The 26,453-nt window shown below is 44.9% G+C and overlaps 1 protein-coding gene across 2 annotated transcripts in view; it reads left to right on the forward strand.

The window, feature by feature from the left end:
• Positions 1 to 26,453, forward strand: part of MAP3K21 (mitogen-activated protein kinase kinase kinase 21) — a 96,401-nt gene that overhangs the window by 61,282 nt on the left and 8,666 nt on the right. The window contains exons 4-8 of one of the 2 annotated variants that reach the window (XM_060242985.1): positions 11,279 to 11,454; positions 15,373 to 15,613; positions 17,611 to 17,733; positions 22,504 to 22,620; positions 23,086 to 23,236. In XM_060242985.1, the coding sequence (XP_060098968.1) occupies positions 11,279 to 11,454; positions 15,373 to 15,613; positions 17,611 to 17,733; positions 22,504 to 22,620; positions 23,086 to 23,236 (808 nt within the window). The remainder of the gene's footprint in view (positions 1 to 11,278; positions 11,455 to 15,372; positions 15,614 to 17,610; positions 17,734 to 22,503; positions 22,621 to 23,085; positions 23,237 to 26,453) is intronic. The other variant, XM_060242993.1, reaches the window with a different exon arrangement.

A 26,453-nucleotide genomic window follows, 5' to 3' on the forward strand; every position in this document is an offset into this window, starting at 1 on the left:
AATACAAATTTGTCCACATTCAAACATTTAGTGAACATGTCTTCTACATTTACGTCAGTGAACAGTACTGTAACATAACTAAACCTCTATGTCTCCCTGATGTTCTGATTAGGGGTGTGCAAAAAAAATATATATATTGGGAATTAATCGGATTCGGAAAAATACGGGGCCAAAAACTTCGGAATACCATATATTTCCAAATACGGGTACTCGGAATAGCCGCATATACGGTAGATGCGCGGCTATTTCCGAATATACGGCCCCATTATACCCTATGGCCATTGAAATAATGGCAAAATAGGGTATATTGGAAGCCGCCTGGAGGAAAGGGGGTTTGAGGGAGAGCCCCCAAATTTGCAGGGGACCTGCAGGGGACTCTCCCCTACAAACCTCCCAAGTCCCAAAAAGATTGGGCCAGGGGGTCCCATTCCAGGGGCACCCAAAGAGGGTGCCCCTATCCCACCATTATACCCTATGGGCTATTGAAATCAATGGCAACATAGGGCATAATTAGAGGCTACTGGGGGGCAGGGGGTTTGAGGCAGAGCCCCCAAAACTGCAGGGAACCCTCAGGGGACTCTTCCCTACAAAACCCCCAAGTCCCAAAAAGATTGGGCCAGGGGGTCCAATTCCTGGGGCACCCAAAGCGAAACCTAACTTCACACCAGAGAATCTCTATAGGACCCAAATGTAATACATCAAACTATCTACTCTATGAACCCTGCTGGCCTGGAACCAATATAAACCCAGTTGCCAATGCCAATGTCACTGCCACACAAAACACAATCTGCTCAAAGAGCAGACCTGGCTGCAGCAAACCCAAATGCCAGCTCTCCAGCCCTGCCCCAAACAACACGGGGAGAGCTGGCCAATCACAACAAGCATGCTGGTTCTGGGTCTCTCACCCAGGTGCCAGCTTCCCTGCCACAGAACACACAATCTACAGATGCCAGCTCTCCAGCCCTGCCCCAAGCAACACAACTCTCAAACAAGAGAAGCGGTGGATCACACCTAGCTCCACATCATTCTGTATCTGACACAAAGCAAGAAGCATTTAGACTTACCTTGAGTGATGGATGGTTGGCTGGTCCAGGCTCTTTTGCGTTACCCAGGGTGCACCGCGAGGAGGCGAGCCAGAGTTGCACCCCAAATGAGGAAGATCACTGGGAGGGCCTCACATTTTGTGAGAGGAAGGGAACCATTCCTTCTCTCTCAGCTCAGCAGCAACACACCAGCTATCACTGTCCTATTAGAGGGACCTCAGCATTGGTATGGCTGCTGGCTGCCTGTCATCATCACTGGCACCTCCCTCTTTCTTCCTCCTACCCCTGAAAAAAAACCTGGGTTATCCTGGCTGGGCCTGTGGGTGCTGTTGATTACAGTTGGGGGCTGCAATGGCCCTTTCAGTATTATTAGGCATGTGTGGATAGGGACTGGGGAAATTTGGATTGCTTTGCAGATTTTAAACCAGCATTCACTTTTGGTTTGGGGCTGGATGAGGGGGGAGGGGTTGCACTACCAATCGATTTGTGAGGTTTTGGGCTGTCTTTGGACTCTAGTCTATTTTTAGTGGGAGAGCATTTTACAACCACCTTCCAAGCGCGGGCCAAGAGAGGATCCAGGCACAAGTAGGTGCCCACTTCATTCACTCTCAAAGTCTACTTTCGGGGAGCTGAACAGAGGCAAGTTGACCTTCAGGAAGACCAACTGCTCAACTGTCCAGGGTTGCAGGCGATTGCGATGTGGGCAGACAATGTCGCCCATAAGCAAAAAGACGCGCTCGCTCTGCACGCTCATCAGTGGGCATAAGAGGAACGCCTTGGCCGTGGAGGTGTGGCCGGCCAGACTCCCTCCTGCATGACCCAGTAGTCCAAAGGAGACATTTCCTGCGACTTGTTGGGCTCCGAAAGATGGTCCCTCAGCATCGCAGCACCCGTCTCCGCTCTAAGGGGCCTACTGCTCCCACAGGGGCCAACGAGCCGCCCGATGAGTGTCATCTCAGGATTCTTCGTGGCGTGAGTCTGGTGGGAAACACTGCCTTAGTCGGGGAGGTTGGGAATGAACAGCAGTGGAAGTGGCAGATGAGCTGCTTCCACCCCCTCCTCCTCAGTTATCGGCACTGGGCCCACCCTGACTCTGCAATGCTCGACCTTCTGGGAGAGCTCGTCTTGCCAGTGATTGAGCTCGTTGGCCCGCTCGGCGACTGTGCTCTTAAGGCACGGGTCTAACATGGTTGCCATCATGTAGACCTTATCCTGGGTGAAAGTCTGAAAGCTGGCCTCAAGCCCTTTCTGCAGTCTTAACAACCAGGGCGCGCACCACTGGAAGAACGTCTGCACAGCCTTGAGCTGGCACTAGAAACGAGGCCAGGTCCTCACACGCCATGTGGACCATGGGGACGACCAGTGCGATGCTTGCCATGTCAGATGAGAGCATTTCTGTGTGGGTCTTGAAGGGCCCAAGAACCTCCACAGTCTGAGAAATGACCACCAAATCCTCTTGGGTGAGATGGTTCTCATCCCGAAAGACCCTCATCTCAGAGACAAAGGCATCCAAGGCTGCTCTCCGCTCCAGCATGGCACAAGTGGAGTTCCAGCGTGTGCTAACGTCACCGATCAGACGGTGCCCTGGCACGCCTGTCAGTGTCTGTTTCTCACGCAGGAGATACAAGTCTGTATTGCTGCGTGAGAAGTGACCCGTGATGTGCCGACATTTCTGGAGCAAAAGTCAGTACTCATGGGTCGCAGCCAGATACTGACGATCCTGGCTTTTCGTCTGGCCAAATGCGTCCATAACTATGAGGTGAAGAAGGTGGGCCACGCAAGGAAAGCGTTGTAGGCCCTGACACTGGACAGCCGCCTTGATGTTGGAGCCACCATAATTCACCACGAAGCCCATGGCGACGTCCCCACTGCCTTCCCAGCCCTCTAACTGCTGTGAGAGGATGGCTCCGAGAGTGTCCACCATGTGTGGCGCATCGACTGCTTCGGCATGCAGCAAGACCCAGCGATAACCAGCCTGGCGGCCCTGACCCTGCCTGCCGCTACTGCCACCCCCACCCTGCAGCTCACTGGGTTGCCACCAATGCGCAGTCAGGGAGAGATACCCCTCGAACACATGTTGGGAGCTCCAGATATCTGAGGTGAAATGAACAGTCCCCCCGGCAGCACGGGATATATGCGCCTTCACCACCGATCTGGTCGCCCTGAAAACAGAGGGCACAATGATCCTGCTAATGGTGGTTCTAGCAGGAACTTTGTACCAGGGTGCCAGGTACTCGAGCAACCCTAGCACTCCAGGATTCTCGATCACTGAAAATGGAAGCCCATGGGTGACCGACCTGGCAAGGTTTCAGGCAATCACCCTCCTTCCATACCTGATTCCCCCTCTTGACACACAGGTGCCATCCCCACCAAACATCTCAGGCAGAGATGGCTGGCGTCCCTGCACTGCTACGGAACTCTCCTGGAGTGCTCTGGAGGTAGTCGCAATGGGACAGACCTCCTGGCTGGATGGTGTTGGCCGCTTGGGCACCCCAGCACCAGCCTGCTTCTCCCCCTTAAGAAGCACTGCCGGGTAGCACTTCCACAGGTGGTTCCGCATACCCCCCCCCCAGTCAGGTGGGCAGGGTTCCGCCCACGACTGATCCGGGCCCTGCACAGCTGGCACTGAGCAAAGCGTGGATCCTCCATAAGTTGGAAATGTTTCCATACTTCGGAGGTGTACAAATCCCCAAGCTGACCAGCAGCTTGGGTGTCTGGAGCCACCTCCTGTGAGGTGCTTGGAGCAGACACATTATGTCTTGGGGTGGCAGGAGGGGCTGGCCGCAGGGAGGAAGTGGGCGGAGATGGAGGCACCTCATGTTTCTCCATCTCTTCCCCCTCAACCCCATGCGGCCTTCCCTTCTGGCCATCCCCTGAAGAGCTGCTGGTGCCTGAAGGAACTGAAGAAGGGGGCTGGTCCTCCTCAACCAGCTTCTCCTCCAGCTCCTGCACGACACTCTGCACCCTCCTTGGGGTGATCGTTTTGGACAGAAAACTGTCCCCAAAGCTAATCTCCAAGGAGGGCTGCTCTTGCTACCCCTTCTCCGGCTGCTGAGGCCGAGTGACATCAGCTGGAGGAGAGACTGCCTGAGCAGCAGACCCCTGCTCAGTGCCAGCACCTCATGTCACCTCTGCTGGGGATGCCCCAGCAGCAGCCTTGATGAAGGGCCCAAGGCGGGCCTTCTTCATCACACTCTGGCCAGAGGTCGGAGGGCTGGAAGGCGGCTGTGGAGTGGCCCTACGCACAGGTGGTGGTGGGGGGAACCTGTGTCCTCTCCCTCCCCTCCACCTCTCTAGTCTTCTCCTTGGCTTTGCCCCCAGGGCCCCTCTTCTGCTGCCTGCCACTCATGTCACCCTTGACCAGCCTCACACAACCTGAACTGAGAGTGGGGTTTTTTACAAACCTAACTCACTGCACTGTACCCTGAACCAACAGGTGACCTGACTTCTTTTTAAAAACCCTCCCACCAAAACTTGTTTGTTAGTTTTTTTGGTTCCTAACCTGTCCTTCTTTGGATTGGGGTAGTAGTAGTCTGGTAAAGTTTAGGAGACTAGGTGATCCTGCCTCTACCTGGCTACAAATTTTAAAAGGCTACCTTGAGATGAAGGCAATCCTTGTTATATCCTCCTAGTTAAACTTCTCCTAACTAGATCCTGGGACAAACCTGATTTCCTTGCAAACTAGAAATCAGGTGTCCCCTATAACTTGAGAGAAGCTGTGGTTTACCCTATGGAAATCTAAGGATGCACCAGCTTTCAGTGGCTGAAAGCAAGATGCACTGCAACCCTAGTCTCTTTAAAATGGAGCCTGATGTGGCCTAGTAGTCACGCTGCCTTTTATGAGAAACCTAAAATCTTTTTAAATCACACCTATCTGGCCTACTTGAATTTTGAAAGAAGATAAAGCCCTAAACTGGATTAATTTTTTTTTAAATTTCAAAAAACAGGCCCTAAAAACACCCTCATTAGTGGGGCAGCCTATTTAGTGGCCCTAGTCAAACCAAAAGCACCCTCAGACTCCAAAAATAACTATAAAAACATGAAAGTGACCCACCCCACACAGCCCACACACCAACCCCCACACCAACCAGAGGTAATTTAAAAAAAACAAAAATATGACAGAAAGAAACTTAACTTTTAACCCTCCCCCCAAAACCAGAACCAGGAAAAGGGCAATAGGACAGGAGGATGCAAAACCAGCAGCAACAGAGAATAGATCCAAACAGATCACTGAGAAAAGGCCAACAAACTCAACTGTTAAAAAAGTGACCTTTTTAACAATGAAAATTAGGCCAAACAGCCCCCCCCCCCTCAAGAACCAGAACCAGAAGAGAAAAGGAACAACAGCAGCACAACACAGCAGCAACAAATCAAACACAGAATCCTTTTAAAACAGTAAAAAACTTGACTTTTAACAATACATGAACTTTACCAACCCCTCCCCCCCAAAAAAGCTTCACCCTAGCCCCAAGAAATCCAAGCCACCGAAATCAGGAAAAGTAAAAGGACACTGCACTTTTAAAAGTCCTCTCACTAAAGTAAGATATGGGCAAACTGGCAACCCCCACCCCACCTCAGACCCCCACCAGAACCCCCTAACCTTAACCCCAAATAAGCTACCCAGTACTCACCCACCCAAATCTGGATAAGTTAAGGGACTCTGAGTCTTAAAAAGTCCTTTTACTAACTAAAAAACAACAACAAGAACCCCAAGACTGTCTTACTTTATACGTCTTCTCTTCTCCAGGCTGGTCTGGCAAGGCTGAGAGAGAGCAGCAGCATCTGAGGCCAAGGGCCAGCGCAGCACAATCTCTCTCTCTCACAGCAACACACCAACAGAGCAGCAATGGAATGGAGTCCACCCAGGCAGACTCCTTACAAAGGTTCTCTGGCCCTACACAGAGCAGTTTCAAAAAATAGCACTGCTCTGTGATTGGCCAGAGAACACTGTTTACTTGGATACCTAAGTAAACAAAAGAACAACAATGTTGCTGATGGCTGGGGGATTAGCCCAGGCATCAGCTACACAACAGCCCTGCAAAGCATGCATTTGCAATGCATTTTGCTGCTGCTGGGGCTCCTCTCCCCCTCCCTCCCTGATCCCAGGGAGTCTATGGGAGAGGCAGGAAAAGGCTTCCAAAGGTGGGAAAGGAGGCAAGCAGCTCCCCCGAGGCTGCAGAATCTCCTTTCCCGCCTTTTCCATGGACTTCCATATACTTCCGAATATCTATTCGGAAGTATACGGGGAGCCGTATACAGCTCCCGTATAATGGTTCCCAATTGGATTTGGAAGTATACAGTGCCATATACTTATGAATCAGTGGTGACTCAGCGGCTTCTTTGATTTGGCCGAACCAAATGCACACCCCTAATTCTGATAACGAATGTTAATGTGACTACTTCTTATTTTGACACCCTGTGCATTTGCCAACTGTTGAGCAGCAGTATTGTCACAAAATACACATATAGGAAAGTTACACTTCATGTTCAGGTCCTATTAATAGTTGACATGGGCATTCTAGCTGAACAACACAATCACTCAATGCAGAATACTCTGCCTCACAAGTGCTAGTTCAGACGTGGTTGTTTTAAAGATTTCTACAATACAAGAGCTCCATGTACATACACAGCATAACCTGTTGTGGACCTTCCATCTTTTCTCTTTCCCCAGCTAGAATCACTGTAAGCTGTTACTTGTTGTGCTGAGGTAGTGTCTAGCACCAATTTTTTTGCAGCAGTACCTTTGAGATACCTCAGTACCCTTTTTGCGGCAGTCAAAGCTCTCAGAAAAGGACATGCACACTTTTGTCACAACATATGAACTGCAATGTAGATATCTGGTCTTGACCAAAATGCTATATACAGTAGGGACCCAATTGATTGATATAGAGTTTTGTTTTCAAACACTTTTTCATCAGGCTTTTTTCCATAGCTTGTGGTTATTGGTGTAGTAACACAGTTTGCATTAGTCATGTTGTATTCCTCCAGCAGCTTTGTTATTTTTTGCTCTTGACTGAGCTCAAACCATCCATTTGTTTTCTTTGTAATGTCTACACCCAAGTAATGCTGAATGCTGCCAAATGTTTAATTTTAAACAGGCGTTGAGTTGTTATTATAAACCATTGCAACTGCATATCCTCATGAAACAGAAAGCATATATCATCCACAAAAACAAACAGATAGCATTTAGTGTTTCCAATGGTTTTGCTAAACATACATGGGTCAGCAATTCCCTGTGTGAACCCAAGATCAGTTAAGGTTTTGCTCAGACATTGATTCCATGCTCTGGCACTCTGTTTTAAGCCATACAGGGCTTTGTTTAGTTTCAACACAAGGTTCTTGTTAGTACTTTCAAACCCTGGAATTTGCTCCATGTAGAGCTGTTCATTTATTCAGGCATTTAGATACGCAGTTGTGAAATCAAAATTATGCACCTGCATTTTATCAATCCCAGCCTTGCATGATGCTGTTTTTAGGGTATCACCGCAAGAGCAAATACTTCATCATAATTTTGACCTCCTATCTGGGAAAACCCCCGTGCTACTAACCTGGCTTTCCTTTGCAGCCCACCATCCGGTAAGGCTTTTAGTTTGTATACCCAGCAGCAACTGATTACATTTTTGTTAGGAGGCAAATCAGTCAGCGTAAACACTTCATTTTCAGTAAGAGAATCATGTTCTGCTTGCATGGCAGTTTGCCAAGCTTGCCTTTCTGACTTAGGCAAAGTTAACACTTCCTGGTAACTCTTTGGTTCTCTTACATATATATGATTTACAGTGGTGGTATCATACCCAAATCTAACTGGAGGTATACCTTTGGTACTTCTGGTAGACACTCTAGGTAGCTTTTGCTTACTCTGTTCACTCTCAGAGGCCTGTTGCCTAGGAGACACTATCTCTTGTTTTACACTTGGCGAAGTTTCCTTAAAAATTATTATTATTATTTTTGGAGCGAACACCCCCTTTGGTTTAAAGGAACATTCACCCATGCCTTGGTGCCAAAAATTCTTAAATGTTCCAAACTGGGGTTTTTGTTGTACAACATCTTATAAGGAATGTTATTTATGGACTTGATCCAAATTCGGTTGCTTATATAGCATGCAGCTTTCAATGCTTCAGTCCAGTAAGTGTTTGATAAACCAGCATCAGTGAGCATAGACTGCATCATATCTTGCAAAACTCCCCCCTTTCTTTCAGCCACACCATTCTCCTGTGGTATTGATTCATTTGCCACTCTATGAGTTATACCTTGTGCCTGTAACCATTTGTGAAATTCAGAAGACATGAATTCACCTCCCATTTCAATCTGCAAAGCACATATTTCACCCAATTGTTTCTGTACCTTGCGTGCCCAATATTTTATAGTTGTGAACACCTCAGACTTCTGTTTGAGCACATACACCCAGGAGAATCTGGAAAAATCATCAACTAAAATTAGGGCAAACCTATTATTAGAGTGGCTTTTAGGGAAAGGTCCGATCACATCTGCATGTACTAAAGCCAACGGTTTTGCAGACACTCTTATTACTTTTCCTTGCAACCAGGAATGCTTTTGATTTTGTGCATTTGCACACGTCACAATCAAGGAATTCTTTACATTCTTTCACTCCCTCATGCCCCACAATAGCAAGTGCTTTGCTTATAGTGTTAAAACTGGCATGTCCCAGCCTTCGGTGGAGCAAGTGTACACAATAGTCATGAGGTTTGTTATTTGTTACCACCTGTGCTCCCACAGATGAATTTTCTATAACATAAACATTGTTTTGTAACCTTCCCACAGCAAACACCCGGGTGCCTTTAATTATTTTGCACGAGTTGCTGGCAAAAGTCACGGTAAAACCAGTTTTGTCCAAAGCCAGCACACTTAGTAAATTGTTTTCAAGAGCAGGAACACACAGCACTTCTTTAAAAGTGTGTTGCAGTGCTGGGAATGTGACACTTCCCTGACACTGTACAGCAGAGTTCCTGCCATCTGCTAGACTCACATGTTGTAATGGTGAAGAATGAATGTCCTGAAGCAAAAGTCTCTGCAAAAGTTCTGAGACGCTCCAGAGTCTAAAATCCATGTTTCATGTGCAGCAGCCACATCTGTGACCACCAATGTGGCCTTCTGGCCATGTGAAGAGTTGTGAGTCGTGCCTTTCTTCTTCCATTCCGGGCACGATCGTTTCAGATTCTTTGTAGATCCACAACAGAAGCATTTACGTACTCTCACAGCAATTTGAGACGCCTCTCCATGCGTTTTACTCTCTGCTTGACCGGTCTCGCAGCTGGCCCCTTTCACCTCCTCCACGTTGGAATGCTGCCATGTCTCTGAGGAACGCAACTCCCTCTGCCTGTCTTCCTCTTCCAGCAGGTGTACAGTAACGTAAGCCAAGGTTAATTTGTTAGCTTCTGTAGATTCCAGTGCTGTTATAAGCATATTGTAATCCACAGACAGGGAACTGAGAATAATAAATACTTTATTCTCCTCTGGAACAGTTGCTAAAAACATTCAGCCAAAGTGTTTAAATGAGTCCTTACAGACTCCCCCTGTCACATTACAGTCCGGACTTGCTATCAGAGACCCAGCTGTACTTTGCATGTACACAGCCTTCAGACTGTCCCACGCTTGTTTAGCCTTCGGCTTATCAGATGCGTGCACAAGCTGGTCGTCAGCCACACTCAAAACAATGGTCGCAAGGGCTTTTTCGTCCTTGACGTCATCTCCAGCAGCTGAAGAGTCTGGGGGAGCATCAACATACATCCACAGATTTTCACGCTTCAGATAATGCTCCATCCGAAGAGCTCACACATTATAATTGGTAGAAGTGAGCTTCTTCACCAGCAGAGCAGTCGGTGCCTGAGCCATGCTGTCGTCTCTGTCTGGCAGCTGGTCCTCAGAATCACTCCCATCCTCCGTGCTGTTATCAGGAGCCTGGCTGAGCATATCTTCCTCCTCAGCTGCAGAAGCAGCAGCTGCAGAGTTCCACTCAGTCACAGGTCACCTCAGCTGTCCAGCCTCCTTCAGAACCTCCAGAGCATGGTGCAGCTGAAGCATGCTGGGCCCATAACCCTGCTGGCGTATTCGCTGGTATGCTCTGGGTTCAAGAGGCTTAAGAATATACAGCACACTGACTTGTGCTAACTATATACATTTATTTACAGATTTATAAGTTATAGCTGACCTGGTATACACTGGTCAGAGTGCTTCGCCAGACAACATATACGATAGCAGAGGATACACTGTACAAGCTCTCCTCAGTTATATACACATATCTGTATACAAGCACCAATCAGCACACAGTGCTGAGTCATTCTGCTTAGGCACAGGTCCTCTGGACAGAACTGGTCTGCACCTGTTAAGGGAAGCTGTCAGGAATTGTCATAGATCATGTGCATTAGACTCCTGCCTGAAGTCTTACTAGCAAGCATATGCTGACATAACATTCTGGCTTTGTTAGTTTAAATAGAGGGCAACCCATCCTCCACTGTATTTTAATGTCTTCCTTTTTTCTAATGGCAAACTATAATGGATGTTATAACCTCTTGAGAGACCATGCCCTCTGTTTAAACTAACAAAGCCAGAATGTTACCTAGATTTATGGCACTTCACACCTACAACAGCAGTCTGCTTTTTATCACCCTCCAGTATTTTTTCAGCCCTGCTTTGTCCTAACACTTACAAACACAGATCCCTATTTGCGATTCTTTTAATATGCTAAAAACATTCCCATGATTCTACAATGCCCACTTATATTAAGAATTGCTGCTTCCATTCCCATTTTGTCTGATTAAGTCTGCTTAAGAGCATATGAAAGCTTACATTCTGAATAAAACTTAGTTGGTCTTAAAGGCGCACTTGTGTACTGCTTTGTTCTGTTGCTTCAGAGCAACACGGCTACCTACTGGGATCTACCCCTTTTGGAAGTTAAAGTCTCTCAGGTATTGTAGAAATCAAGCATATGTTGATTTATGTGTATTCCCATTTTTCATATGTACTGCCTCTCACGCTATACATAGGAATTTGTTCCGTTTAGTGCCCTTACTCTATTAAGAAAGTATGTCAGTTAGTTTCATGAGATTTGCACATGGAAAGTTACAAGTGAACTGAACCAACAGACATCAAGGAAAAGAAATGACATATGTGGAGATTTCTCCGATGAAGCGCCAGATAGTTTAGTATTCATACAAACTGCTGTAAATTCAAGTTTTGTTTAGATTTTTTTTCTGATTGATATAACTGATGAATTTTAGAATGCTGGGCGCAGGACCCTCATATCCGACCATCATTTGCCTTGATTCTTGAGCAGCTTATTGCCATTGAGGGGGCTGTTACGACTGAGATGCCTCAGGAATCCTTCCATTCTATGCAAGATGACTGGAAACTGGAAATCCAACAGATATTTGATGAACTTAGGACCAAGGAAAAAGTGAGTGAATTTTAAAATGGCACTAACTCTGTGGTGTATTTTTGTTTCTGCATAATAGGAAAATGCTAACCTCTGTGGTATTGTATTTTTTGTTAAATGCATGCTAGGGGAATACTTTTTCTTTTTGCTGTCAAGTCACAGCTGACTTATGGTGACCTCTGGTGGAGTTTTCATGGCAAGAGATGTTCATAGGTGGTTTGCCATTGCCTGCCTTGGCATCATGACCCTGGTATTCCTTGGCGATCTCCATTCCAAATACAGATCAGGGCCAACCTTGCTTAGTTTCCAAGATCTTACAAGATTGGGCTAACCTGGCCTATCCAGGTCAGCTGTTTTAATTTCTAATAATGAAGTCTTTATTCCTGAGGCCCTACCATGTATGCCAAATTTTTTAGAGGCAAAGTGAATGAACAGCAAAGACAAGGTCTTCTCAGTGGAAGCATCAAACTCCCTCTCCCCAGATATTCATCTGCTACCACCTTTACTATTTCTTGTAAACCAGGCCAAGTCATTTTATTTACACAGGTCTTTTAGAAGTTCTCCTCTGTCTGATACAGTATTATTAGCTGCCCTAGTTTGGTATCATTGATGTTTTAAGAGTTCATTTTGATCCGGGTTTTTATGGATTTGGAAAGTTGGAAAGGACCTCCAGGATCATCTAGCTCAACCCCCTGCACAGTATAGGAAATTCACAAATACCACACCCTAGTCACCCCTGCTCCATGCCCAGAAGATGGAAAAAATAAATTACTAAATAAAAATCTCCAGGCTCTCTGGCCAAACTGGCCTTGAGAAAATTGCTTCCTGACCCCAAAGCTGCAACTAGCATTTTCCTGGGTATGGAAGATTAATAAAATATTGATCAAATATTAATAGTTGATTAATCAAATATCTTCAGTTGATGGATGGCGCTAAAAGTAGAGTTAAGAAGCAATAATAATCTGTAATAAATAATTGTCCTGTCGTGGCAAATCTGACCATCCTGATTGGTTGGGGCTCAGTGGGACTGTATGGCATCAGCCTTTGATCCGTCAGTCAAGAGTATTTGCGTGCTCAATCTTCTCCTCTCTCCCATCTGAGTGGCTGTAGCTAGCCAGCAAAGCTGATTGTCAGTGAAATGCAACCAACCTTAGTTCTGGCAGTTACTGGCTCTCACTACTCTCCCCTTGGCTGAGCCACCTGTCACACTGATTCACAGAGCAGAGAAAGAAACTCTAACCTAGACTGGCTGAGAGAGGGAGGACGAGGGAAACAGCCAAAGAGACGCTTTCCTTGATTGACTGAGAACTGCTCCCTATACTCCTCTGAAAGGGGAAAAGATGTTATCAGAAAGAGAGTCTTGGTCTGAAAGGTATCACTACAGGCCTCTGAAGGAGCATTCATTGGGGCCAGTCTTGACTATGGCTGCCAGTTCCAGGTTGGTGGACATTCTGTGGTGGAGTTTGAGGAGGGCATAGGAGTCAGGGCTTCAGAACAGGGCCTGCCAGACCCAGGGTCTTGCTGTGGAAGCTGAGTGGGTGATTTCGGGCCAGTCACAGACTTCCATCCTAATCTACTGCCCACGGTTGTGTGAGAGGAGTCTGACATGAGCTGTTTTGATCTCTCCTCCCATTGTGGAGAAAGACTGTCCTTTTGCTACATAGAGGCTGCAAGGAAGGCAACGATCAGCCGACCTCAGAGGGGAAGATAAATGGGAGGAGATAGGGTTTCCAACTCTGGAGTTTCCTGGAGTTTTAAGGGGTGGGGCCTAGAGAGGGTTGGACCTCAGACAGGTACAATGCCATGTCCTCACTGTTGCCAATCTCCAGGTGAGATAATCAAAAACACAACCACAAGGTTATAGTGACAATTAACTAACAAATGTATTATTAACCATGAACACAAAAAAACATAAGTCCCTAATAAAGTCCTTAGAGTAGATACATACAGAAAAAGTCTAACATGAAAACATCTTCTTCACATAGTGATTTCTTCAGTGAAATTTCCTTCAGTGAAATATGAATTTCCAAATGTTGCTTGAAAATCCCTGGACAGGGCGTCGATTTCTGCCCCACCTGTTTCCAGTTCTTTTTCAATGGGATATTCCACAAATTTTCTAAAAACATGAAAAGAGACCTCATGCTACCTGATAAATAATTAATGGACTTTTTCCATATGTATCTACTCTAAGGACTTTATTAGGGACTTATGTTTCTTTGTGTTCATGATTAATAATACATTTGTTAGTTAATTGTCACTATAACCTTGTGGTTGTGTTTTTGATTATCTCCATAGTGACCTCTCTTAGTTCAACAATCTCCAGGTGAGGGCTGGAGATAACTCAGAAATACAGCTGTTTTACAAATGGCAGGGTGGACTCTGTCATTATAACCTGCTGAGGCTGCTTCCTTTCTGCTTTGGTCTCCACTGTGCAGAAGGACTATGGAGAGGCTGTAGGGAGGGGAGAGGAGATGGAAAATTGAAGTCAGATCAATTCCCCTAAAGAAAACAGCCACCTTGAGGAGAATACTCTATGGTATACCATAACACAACCAAGCCATGTGGAAAACCTCAGACCATGCCACAAGCTCACACTCATGCTAAACACCACAAGGCTGAGTATGACAGGAAAAGGCCACAAAAAAGGCCACTGCAAACAAAAGGAATGCTGAGCTTCAGTGTCTTTGTGACTGTCATCATGGCCTCCCCACGTCTCCCATCATTATTCTTCCTTTTCTCCATTCTAGCCTCTTTCAGGGCTTTGAGCCAGCACAGACACAGGGACACACACATGCGGGGGTGGGGAAGCCAGCATCTGTTTTAGCTGGGCGTGTGTGTGGAAAGACAGCAAAGGGGGGGTGAATGAATGTCATGGGTAAGGGGGAGTGGGAAGACAGCAAGGGTGCAGGTGACTGAATATTATGTGGGGGGGGTAGTTGAGAGGAAGGGGTGGTTGAGAGGTGGGTGGTATTAGGATAAGGAATGGGGGTGGGAGGTTGGGGGTGGGAAGACACCAAGGGGAGGGAGTGAATGCCTTGGCTTTAAGATAGCAAAGGTGGGGGGGGGACACTTGCCCAGATCCTCTTTCTAGAGCCCATTGTATTTTCTTTCACAATGGACCTTATTCTTAGCAGTAGCAGCAGCAATCTCCTTTTCCTGGTATGGCTTATGAACATACAAGGAACAATGCAGATGGCCAAATTTTAGCAATCCTTAAAAATAACTAAGATCAATTAGAAATAAAAGGGCACAGCATACTAAAGGAAAATAAATGCTCTGTATAGAGAAGATAATTTATAGTGAATAATGACTGCAATAAATTGCTAAGCAAAAACTTATTGAAACTGCATTAACATCTCAGATTTATTTATTTTTACCATACATCTTCAGCATACGCAAAATAGAAGGGGCCTTCTTGTACACATAAGAACATAAGAGAAGCCATGTTGGATCAGGCCAATGACCCATCCAGTCCAACACTCTGTGTCACACAGTGGCAAAAAAACCCAAGTGCCATCAAGAGGCCCACCAGTGGGGCTAGAAGCCCTTCCACTTTGCCCCCCCCACCAGCACCAAGAATACAGAGCATCACTTGCCCCAGACAGAGAGTTCCAAGAATAAGCTGTGGCTAATAGCCACTGATGGACCTCTACTCCATATGCTTATCCATTCCCCTCTTGAAGCTGTCTATGCTTGTAGCCACCACCACCTCCTGTGGCAGTGAATTCCACATGTTAATCACCCTTTGGGTGAAGAAGTATCACCATAAGATCCTGGTTAATCACCTCTTCTTTTTTATGAATACCCTTTGGTAGGTGGCCTATTTACCATGGTTTTGAGTAGCAAATATGCTATCTATAAAGGCTTAAGTTTTTTTTTTAAATCACCTGACACAAGATTGGTCTATATCCGAACCATTATTTCTATAAATGTTATTAGGAGCTGAGGTCACGAGAAGAAGAATTAACAAGAGCTGCCCTTCATCAGAAGTCTCAAGAAGAACTGCTGAAACGCCGTGAACAGCAGCTAGCAGAACGGGAGATTGATGTATTGGAGCGAGAACTGAATATTTTGATATTCCAGCTAAATCAAGAGAAGCCCAATGTGAAGAAAAGAAAGGGAAAGTTTAAAAAAAGCCGATTAAAACTTAAAGATGGACATAGAATCAGTCTGCCTTCAGGTTTGCTTCCCCCACCCCACTTTTTAATGGAGGTATTGAACTGACAAATTTAAATTTTTGGCTGAAATTTTCAGATTACCATAAAATGTTGAATTAAAAGTGGCCATGAATTGCTGAGCTAAAAACTGATGTCAGTGGATTTTAAAGGGTGTAACTTAATTTAGGATTGCACTGCTTGTGGTGTAAGATATTGTTAACTTCTTACTGGACTTGAAGGTTGGGTTTTCATCTGTGTTGAAGTTCCGTTGTATCTTGCACCAAATCCAAGTGAAAAATAGGTAGACTGAAATACAGAAAGGTCCTTTGAGGGTGGGCCTTTTCAAGTTATGTCTTTATTGCTTCCCATTGGTTACATATTGAATTGATATTTACCTCAATACACTTATAACGTGCCTCTTAGATTCCCGAAGGAAGGCAGGAGGGTGCCTCCTTCTGTCGGTTTGCTGTATTAAACTCTATTCACTAGGACTGATTCCACAGTAGCAGTTGCTCTGTCCCTGGACTTCTGCTTTCCCTGTATCAAGAGAGCAATTTTCCACCAGTTGCTGTGTGGCTGCATTTTGACCCATGGCTCCCTCCACTCCCCCCCACGTCAAAATGCAGCCATGCAGCAAGTGGTGTGGAATCAGTCTCTTAATCCGGGGAAAGCTGAAGCCCTGGTCTGGAGCAGCTGCTACTGCGGAATCAGTATAGGTTTCAGTTACAGTTTAGAATATATTGTGAGATGATATGGAGAAAATATATCTCCATGCAATTTTGTCTGGCTGTGATGAGTCTAATTTAATGTCTATGGCATAGATCCTAAGGTGCCATTCCATCAGTGCAACAGGAACTTCTCCAGCAGAATGATTTTTCCACCTGTGGAGGAGGAAAGAGTAATTTTTTTTGCCAATTTCCTCCCTCTAGCTACAGATTCCCACTCTCCCCCCCCCCACCTGCCATTGTTCCTGGAGGTCCACTGACCTTGTCACGACTCAGGGGTGTATTACCAATTACTGCCACCACTCTGGGTTAAGGGTTCCCCTTGAGAAGGCCCAGAGTTCCCTCCCAAGCCCGTCAGGCCTCATGTAGCATAAGCCAATAATAGATGTGAGGACCAGGCAGAGTGAACAACAGGGGGGAAAAAAGGCTTATTTAAAAATAAGTGCAATATAACAAACAAGGTGCATAAACAGTAAAAGGGTGAAGGGAAAATAAACAAATGCCCTAACGCGTCTATCTGTACAGTCCCTACTCTAATACCAACACTTACCCCCTTAGGTAAGGGAACTTTCCCCTGCTGCAAACTCTCCAGGCACAGCCTGCCTCCAGCTCAGCCTTCCAGGGAAAGAACACCCCCTTCCTGGACTTGGCCCTTTTATCTTCTCCCAGACCCCACCCCTGTCTGGGCCAGTTTCTGTCCAAAACCTGGCCACCCAATCAGAAGGACAGAGGGGATCCTGGGAGATGTAGGCTCTTCCCAGTAACCCCTAAGCAGACTTCCCTGGGGCCTGCAGGCCTCGCTAGGCCCAGCATCATGACAGACCTGCTGAAACACAATTTCAGAGGGCACAGAAGGTTGCAGTGAGAGGTGGAAGTTGCCTTCCTCTAGCATGACTCTGCCTGTGCTAATTACGATCCAAGCCTAATATTCAGACTAGTAAATTAATTTTACAGAGTATAAGACCACAACAATAATCAATTACTTAACTGTTGGAGCCAGTGTTGTGCAGTTTATATTGTGGAGACTGCAAACAGGAAAAACAGGTTCCATTCCATATGCAGCTGCAAAGGTTATACTTGTGCTGTAAGGTTACTGTGAGGTTAAAATGCTGCCCTGAGTTACATGATGTTTGGTCAGTATTACATACATCTTTGTGTTTCTGATATGTTCATCCCAAGTTTCAGCAAATATCAGTATGACCTTTACTTTAAATTACTATGCTACTATGCAAATTCTTTGGGGGGTTTTAAATTTAGAAACAATGAAACATTTGTGTTCTTGTACTTTATAACAGATTTCCAGCACAAGATAACTGTGCAAGCTTCCCCAAATTTGGATAAGCGAAGAAGTTTAAACAGTAACAGCTCTAGTCCACCAAGTAGCCCTCCAATAATTCCACGTCTTCGAGCTATACAATGCAAGTATACATCAGGGTTTTTTCTTATTTATTGATTAAGGTTATTTTTATACATATGCCTCCTATAAGTTCAAGAGTGCTGAATAGGATGGCAAAGAAAATAATGAATAGAATAATAAAGTCCAAACACAAATGTCATAAGTATTTTTTCTTGTTCAGCTACCTGCAGTCTCTTTGGTCGTTTTCGCACTAGCGTTTACTCCGGGGTGGCATCCCATTTACCTCCGGATCTTTTCCTGGATTTCGCACATGTTGCTCCGCGGCTGCGGTTTGCTCCGGGGCTTCAGGGGTTTCACCCCGGAGTATCTTGATCCACATGCTTCCGGAGTTTCCGAAAACCTGCGGATCCACACCGGATCCACTCCGCGGAGTTTGCTGTGCGAAATCCATCCACCCCGCATCGACTGCTTTGTGGGCGGCACCCTCTGCCTTTCCGTCCTCCCACTCCATCCACCCCCTTGGCCAATCATCAGCCGTTCGCGGCGCTTCCCAAAAGTGCCCGCACGGCCATTTTTTTTTCCTTCATTTTAGTTCCTTGCGTAATAGCGATATTTCACAGCTACAAAATTTCGCAATTTCAATGAATAAAAAAATCAATGAAGTGCCATACAGCATACACAACACATGCGTCAGATCACACATAAGTTGGTTAGAAGCGAGCCTGCATCATTGTCGGTTAGGCGGCGGCTGCCTGCTGGATTTTTTTGGCGACTTCTCTTTAATTGCGTTATTGTGATGTAACAATGAGGCGTCACAGCTGTTTCTTCCCCTTCCCTGGTAGAAACGCCACTTCCCAGCGGCTCATCATGACCAAGGAAAAGAACCCAGGACGAGCCTATGCAGATGAAGGGGCGGGATCTGGGGGGGGCTGAGCCAGTGCTCAAGAGCTGGGGCAAACCGGGCCAGGGAACAGGCAGCGAGCCTTCCCCACACACGCAGGCACCGACGTCCCGGCGGTGTTCCCAAGTACATCCTTTCACTTCTACCAGAGAAGTGAATGGTGGCCGTTCTTTTTTTTGGGGGGGGGAGGGGTTAGGGGGTCGAGAGCTAAAACTTTCATGCCCCTCTCCCCAAGAGTGTGTAGAACTCCCCCCCCCTCCAAGCCCAGGGAGAGATCCCAAAGGGCGGCGATCTGTGCATGCATGCGTCTCTGGATGTATGGATGCACACCCAGGCGCGCGCGCACTTTATAATGACGGGCATTTTATCCAGAGCTCTTCCATCCCCGCCCGGCTGCGGCCGCGGTGTTGCTGGCAGCAAAGTTAGCTGCCTCTGCACCAAGGAGAGCAACACACTGGAAGGCCGGGCGCCGCAGGAGCTGCCCTGGTTGCCGCCGCGCACATCCAGCTGGGCTGCCTAGCTCGCCCCCCCCGCTCCTCCTCCCCCCCCCACCAAAGTGGGTGTCTATTTATTAAGCTGCCGGGCTCTCTTCTTCCTCGCCCCCCCCACCTCCAGCGCCTGTAAAGCTTTGTTACGTTGTTACGTAGTTAGCTGCCTCTGCACCAAGGAGAGCAACACACTGGAAGGCCGGGCACCGCAGGAGCTGCCCTGGTTGCCGCCGCGCACATCCAGCTGGGCTGCCTAGCTCGGCCCCCCCCGCTCCTCCTCCCCCCCCCACCAAAGTGGGTGTCTATTTATTAAGCTGCCGGGCTCTCTTCTTCCTCGCCCCCCCCCCACCTCCAGCGCCTGTAAAGCTTTGTTACGTTGTTACGTAGTGACGCAACCAGACTTGCGCTTAAAAAAAAAATGATTGACAGGGCATCGAACTCAAGTCGATGCTAGTGCGAAAACTATTTGAGCCGCGGCTTCATGGAAAGCGACTGCGCAAAAGAGGCAATGTGCGAAAACGAGGAAAATGATCCAGACATATTTCCTCCGCGGAATACCGGTAGCAAACGCTAAGTGCGAAAACGCCCTTTCTCTTTTGGGAAACACCAGATTCAACCACTAAAGAAAGAAATCCTTCAGTGGGACGAAGGTTGTCTTGGATGGGGCTCTGCTTGTGGAACTTTCTCATCTCTCTTTCTACTACATAATACTACCTAATTTGCCTTGCATTGACTCTTTACTTAGTGCATCACCTAAGCTAATCTCTAGTTTTGTTAATGAAATGACTCCCACATCTTTCCTTTGCTGTTGGTGTGTTCCATTTGATTCCTTTGCTGTTGGTGTGCTCCATTTGATATATTTTAAGGTGGAGCCTGCTGTTGTCTTCTTTCATCCCTGAAAGCTTTGGTGCAAGAGCACCAACTCCATCGAATACCACCTAATGTAATCTGCAGCTCATTTTGCAAAAGAAGCAGATTAAAGTCTTTAGCCCAACAGTTTAAACCACCCCACCCCTTTAATATCCAACCTGATGGTGCATTCTGGGGAATTCAAAAGCTCGCGTCCTATTTTGTGATTGTTTCAAAAAGCTGGAAAACATTGGGGGATGGGGTGAGTACAAATAATTAGGAACAGAAGAAGCAGGCATACTCTGATTTGTAATTCATCTCCAGACACTTTTGACTTGTAAACATGGGGAGAATCATGAGTTGAGGAGTTTGTGTTCTCATGGCTTGCATCCCTAATGCTAATCTCATTTTCCAAGATTATATAAACTATCAAGAGTTTATTTATTTCCCTGTCCTTTTTATGCTGGTTAAAACAGACACTCAACTGCACTCAGTATTCTGTGCCACCTGAAGAGCAATGAGCAAGCTCAGACTGTGTCAAATTGTTCTTTGGGAGCCTCCTTCCTTTCTTCCATCCTTCCAAATTAATATTTCTGTACATACCTGGGGAGTTTCATCATGATGCAGAATACTCGACCTTGCATTTGTGTGACTGTTTTTCTTCACTACAGCTATTGTATACTAGACAAGAGGAGGGCTTGTTTGGACTCACATGGGTAGAGAAACAGTTATTGGGAAATCACCCTCCTAACATCATAGGCCAAGACTGCTGAGCTCAGGGATGGGAATGGTATTTATTGTACACTTGCCAGGAGGAGGCAGCAAACTCATCTGTGTCTTCAGTAGATACTGACGTGACCGTAGCAGAGGCAGAACCTCTGATTAAATCACCAACAGGTTTCTCAGCACAGAAAAGAAGGTTCAGCATATGATGTCATTCATTTATTGGATCCATCATTGCCTTACTGTTTTCCCATTGCATTCAGACTCTAAAGTCTGATTGATTTTGGTATCTTGTTAGAAAGTAATAAATTATCACCCCTGTTTCCTGAAACTAAAACAAATAATTATTTAGCAATCTTTCTATTGGGATATCTTGTAAATGAAAGATTGTTTTCTTTTCTTTGATCAGAATTTCTTTAATCCTGTGTTTTCATTCTCTTCTATTCTTTCTGAGATAGAAAGCTGGTGGGGTGAATTCTGGCAGACACTGAAAAGTGTCCTAAGTGAGCAAAGATGAAACTTGGTCTTGCAGTACATTGTTTTTGCCCCTCAACCCAGACACATCCACACCTCTGATATGGGCTGCATTGTGTTGGCATAATGAAATAAATTGGTACATCATAAGAACAACTACAAATTCAGATATGGATTGTCTTTTCACCTTTGGCAAGGTTTTCCTAGAGCATGTGTGACTTCCAAAGACTTATTGTCTCCTTCTTAACAAGAAAAGAAAAGCAATGAAAGATATATTCCTCCTTATATAGTGTTTATTTTTAGTTGTGTGTATTATATTTCCTTATTCCTTATTGATTTTCTTTTGCAAAGGTTATTACCATCCATAAGCCATCAGAAAAAGAGCTGGATATAACTCTAAATTATATGTTAATTCCTTTAGAAAGCAGTGCTTTGAGTTTTCATTAGATAGAGAGTCTAGTGTGTGAGTGTAGGAGACCTGTTCAAGCCACTGGATAAGTAAAAGAGTTTTTATCCCTTCATTGAGCCACTAAGCTGCAGTCTTCTTTCAACCCCCCCCCCCATCAAAGCCATTTCCAGAACATAAAATAGTTACAGGAATTGGCTGTGATCCAGAGGACTCAGGACGGAAGAACAAATAGCTATGTGTGCTGGTGATACACAAGTCCTTGTATGGGCTTCATACTCAGTAACTTAATTTTGCCTGTAGAGAGTGTCTGGTGCTTTTGGATGTGCACTCAGAAAAGGGTCTTCAGAGATACCATTACCTCACATGTAAGAGGATCTTTGGGATTCAGCAACTGGAATCACTCAAACAGCATTGTATGTGTGTTTTGTTGTTGTTGTTGTTGTTCTTTTTTCCTCTTTGTCATTTTTAATGAAGTCCTCTAGGGATTTTGCAGAACATTTACACTTCCTTGTAAGGAGTCAGCAGCTACATTCCATCCATTCTGACATGTGGCTCTTATGAGCCAAGTGGCCTTTAGGGATGATGCAGAGAAAAGTTGCGCTTGACCTTCACATCTGTTCCCATTGTGCCACATAATGGCACCGTGTGTCATGGCAAAAGCTAACAACCTGCCATGACATCAGCTAACAATAAAACTACTTTGCACAGTGTCCCTAACCTTTTTTTATTATGGTGCCACACTGGAGCAGTAGTAATTACGTGTAATTCTAAGCACTTCTTGCTTAGGCAAGCAAGTGGTGGGATTCCACTGTTTAAAACAGATCACAAAGTAATCAGCTCTGCACACTTCTTGCTTTGCCTGTATTTGATCAGCTCTTCTGGATCATTTGAGGCCCCTTGAAAATATTTTCAGGATTAGAGTTTACTTAATACTCAGTTTATGTACAACTTGGTATTTTCAGCTATATTCTCTAAATGTTTCTTCAGTGATTTCCAAAACTGAACAAAATACAACTAATGGACGAAGAAACAGTATATATGTGTACCAGCAAGATGTAGATATCACAAGTGAATATGAACTTCCAAGTGGTGTTAAGAAAAAAGGCAAGACAAAGTTAAATCATACAAGGTGTTGGTTATATTAATTTTTAAGCTAAATTTGTATGGTGATAGCCTGAGCACTTGAATATCCATTTTAAAAGATTGCTTTGAATTAACAGAAAACAGTCACTTATTCTGTCATAACTTTGTCCCAGGTTTTGTGGAAAAGATACATGCAAGTGCTCAATGTCTATCATTTATCTGAATATAATGAAACATCAAAAGCATGAAAACAAATTGGATGTTTATTGCTGATTCTAATTTCCTTTCCTTTCTAGATAAGTAATTATTTGCCTGCTTCTCTTATCATCTTAATTCATGTATTTCCTTTGATGGGGAAAATAAATCATCTGTGCCATAGTAGCAGAGGGTGAATGTTGTGAGCAGGTTGTGTTGCCAAGGATGCCTTGCCCTTGACCTTATGACATAGCTTTGATGTTGCTGTTGAGCTCTTCCATCTGTCTACAGTAACCTCAGACGAAAGCAACAGAACGTGGGGAAGAAGCACAACTTGTCATCAGGAAGAATTTGAAGAAATGAAGAGAAGCTTTAAAAAGAAAGGCTGCACTTGGGGGCCAAGCTCAGCTCAAACAAAAGAGCGTGTGGATTGTAAAGAGAGGTATGGCCATTGCATGTCATGGAAAATACGATATGAAGTAGGTATTACAATAATATAAATGAATTCCTTTGAATAGCCTGTGGATCTGGAATCAACAGAGCCTAATAGATTGACAGATCAAATGTATAATGACTGAGATAGTGAATAGAGCTAAGCTATACCTGTGCATTCCAGTGTTAATGTCAAAATTTACATATTTGAGGAAGAACTTTTAACTGAACAGTTAAGCAAATTGTATGGCAACTGCAATTGTGTTCATTTCCTTCTGTCCAAATCTTGGACTAAGTAAAGGCCAGTATAAAAACCCATAAAGGCTGTGTGGTGAAGCTGGCATTGGACTCTCATCAGGCACTTGTGCCATAGAGATGGACTTACTCTTCCAACAGTAAGCAAACTGTGTACAGGTCATGGCTGAGAGCCATGGGGTAGCAGGTACTGTACATGTAGAAGCTGTTGCTTGTTTTAAAGTACTCCTTCATCAAACTTCCCCTGCTTGTTAATTTTTTACTCAAAAGAAGAGTTTGATGTGGGAGTGCCTTAAAGCAAGCATTCTGTTCTGCTTTGCATACTCTGGCTGACCTTGTACAGGAATGAAACAGCAAAATAAGTTGGAGCACATTGCAGTATATAAATGCTCAATCAGATAAGATCTTCCTGTGTATTAAAAAGTCCCTAAATTGCTCTGAATATACAGTGAAGGTGAAGAATAGGTTTAAGGAACTAGAGTTGATAGACAGAGTGCCTGAAGAACTATGGACGGAGGTTTGTGACATTGTACAGAAGGCAGCAATCAGCACCGTTCCAAAGAAAAAGAAATGCAAGAAAGCAAAGTGGAATGGGCAGGACAAGAGATCTCTTCAAGAAAATTGGAGAAATCAAAGGAACATTTCATGCAAAGATGGTCATGATAAAGGACAAAAACGGTAGGGACCTAACTGAAGCAGAAGAGATTAGGAAGAGGTGACAAGAATACACAGAAGAATTATACAAGAAGGATCTCAATGTCCTTGACAACCATGACGGTGAAATCGCTGACCTCGAGCCAGACATTCTGGAGTGTGTAGTCAAATGGGCCTTAGAAAGCATTACTAACAACAAAGCAAGTGGAAATGACAGTATCCCAGTTGAGCTATTCAAAGTCCTAAAAGACAATGCTGTTAAAGTGATGCACACATTATGTCAACAAATTTGGAAAATGCAACAGTGATTGGAAAAGATCAGTTTATATTTCAATCCCAAAGAAGGGTAATGCCAAGGAATGTTCAAACTATTACATCATTGCACATGCCAGCAAGGTCATGCTAAAGATCCTACAAGCTAGGCTTCAGCAGTATGTAGTTCGGGAACTATCAGAAGTTCAAGCTGGGTTTCAGAGAGGTAAAGGAACTAGAGATCATATTGCCAACATTCACTGGGTTCTAGAGAAAGCACAGGAGTATCAGAAAAAGTCTATTTCTGCTATTGACTACGCTAAAGCATTTGATTGTGTGGATTACAGCAAATTGTGGCAAGTTCTTAAAGAGATGGGAGTACAAGCCCACCTCACATGTCTCCTGAGAAACCTATATAAGGGTCAAGAAGCAACTGTCAGAACGGGATATGGAACAACTGATTGGTTTAGAATAGGACAAGGATGTATATTAGAATTCGACAAGGATGTATATTGTCACCCTGCTTATTTAATTTATATGCAGAGTACATCATGCGAAATGCTGGCCTGGATGAAGCACAAGCCAGAATTAAGATTGCTGGGAAAAACATCAACAACCTCTGATATGCAGATGACACCGCTCTAATGGCAGAAAGTGAGGAGGACCTAAAGAACCTCTTGTTGAGGGTGAAAGAGCAGAGCACAAAAGTAGGCTTGAAACTCAACATCAAAAAACTAAGATCATGGCATCCAGCCCCATCACACCTTGGCAAATAGAAGGGGAAGATATGGAAGTAGTGATAGACTTCACATTTCTGGGATCCAAGATCACTGCAGATGGTGACTGTAGCCATGAAATTAAAAGCGAACTTAGGCAGTATAATAAAAAGTTGAGACATGACCCTGCCAACAAGAGTCTGTATAGTCAAAGTGATGGTATTCCCAGTAATAATGTATGGCTGTGAGAGTTGGGCCATAAGGAAGGCTGAGCGCAGAAGAATAGATGCTTTTGAGATGTGGTGCTGGAGAAGAATCTTGAGAGTCCCTTAGACTGCAAGAAGATCCAATCAGTCAGTCCTAATGGAAATGAACCCTGACTGTTCCCTGGAAGGTCAGATGCTGAAGATCAAATACTCTGGCCACCAAATGTGATGGGAGCCCTCACTGGATAAGATCCTGATGCTGGGAAAGACAGAAGGCAAAAGAAGGGGGACAGCAAAAGATGAGTGTTACTGATGTAACTAACACGAATTTGAGCAGACTTCGGAGGAAGACAGGAGGGCCTGGCGTGACTTGATCCATGGGGTCGCAAAGAGTCGGACTCGACTGTGGGACTGAACAACAACAACAATTGCTCTGAACTGTCTGTCACTGAGATGCCACCAAGGATGAATTGGGGAAATCAGACATAGTTATGAACACAGTCCACCGAACATTTAAAGATGTTCAGTTGATTTGATTAAGACTTGCACAATAAAATGCCTTTCAGTGCCTCATCTGCATACTTCAGTCAGTTGTGTTTGGTGTCCTGCCCAATTTGTATAGATGTAATGAATGGAAATAAGTAGCTTGAATTTACTTGATGCAGAAGAGGGACGCTCAGTATGTTCTTATCTGAAAACTCCTGTGGGTTTCTGAGATACAACTATACTAATCACTGTGACTTTATGGCTCAGTATTAAAAGGATGCAAGGAGGTTTAAAATCTAGAGATGGCTTAGAGTAGCTCAGATGTATTCTTAACAAAGTGCATCTGCTTTGTTGAATTGGGCAAAAGTTAACAATCACAAATAACTGTAAAAGCCTGTAACATGTAGCCAAACTTGACATGATGGTGGTTATAGATATTGATGCCCCAAAGATCCTTAACCCCTGAGGACCCCCATTTTTGTCATGGTGTGTTTCCCCTTTTGTACGCATGTTCATTTCTGTGTGAGCCTAGGATTGATAAAAGGGGCCTGAATTAAAGTGATAATAAAGGACAATGAGTCATGACAAAAGAGGAAAGGAGTGCAGGGCAGCTCCACTACCAATCATGCAGAAGCCCATCCTAATAGAAGGCCATTTT

Source organism: Heteronotia binoei, chromosome 1 (assembly GCF_032191835.1).
Source record: "Heteronotia binoei isolate CCM8104 ecotype False Entrance Well chromosome 1, APGP_CSIRO_Hbin_v1, whole genome shotgun sequence".
NCBI lineage: Eukaryota > Metazoa > Chordata > Lepidosauria > Squamata > Gekkonidae > Heteronotia > Heteronotia binoei.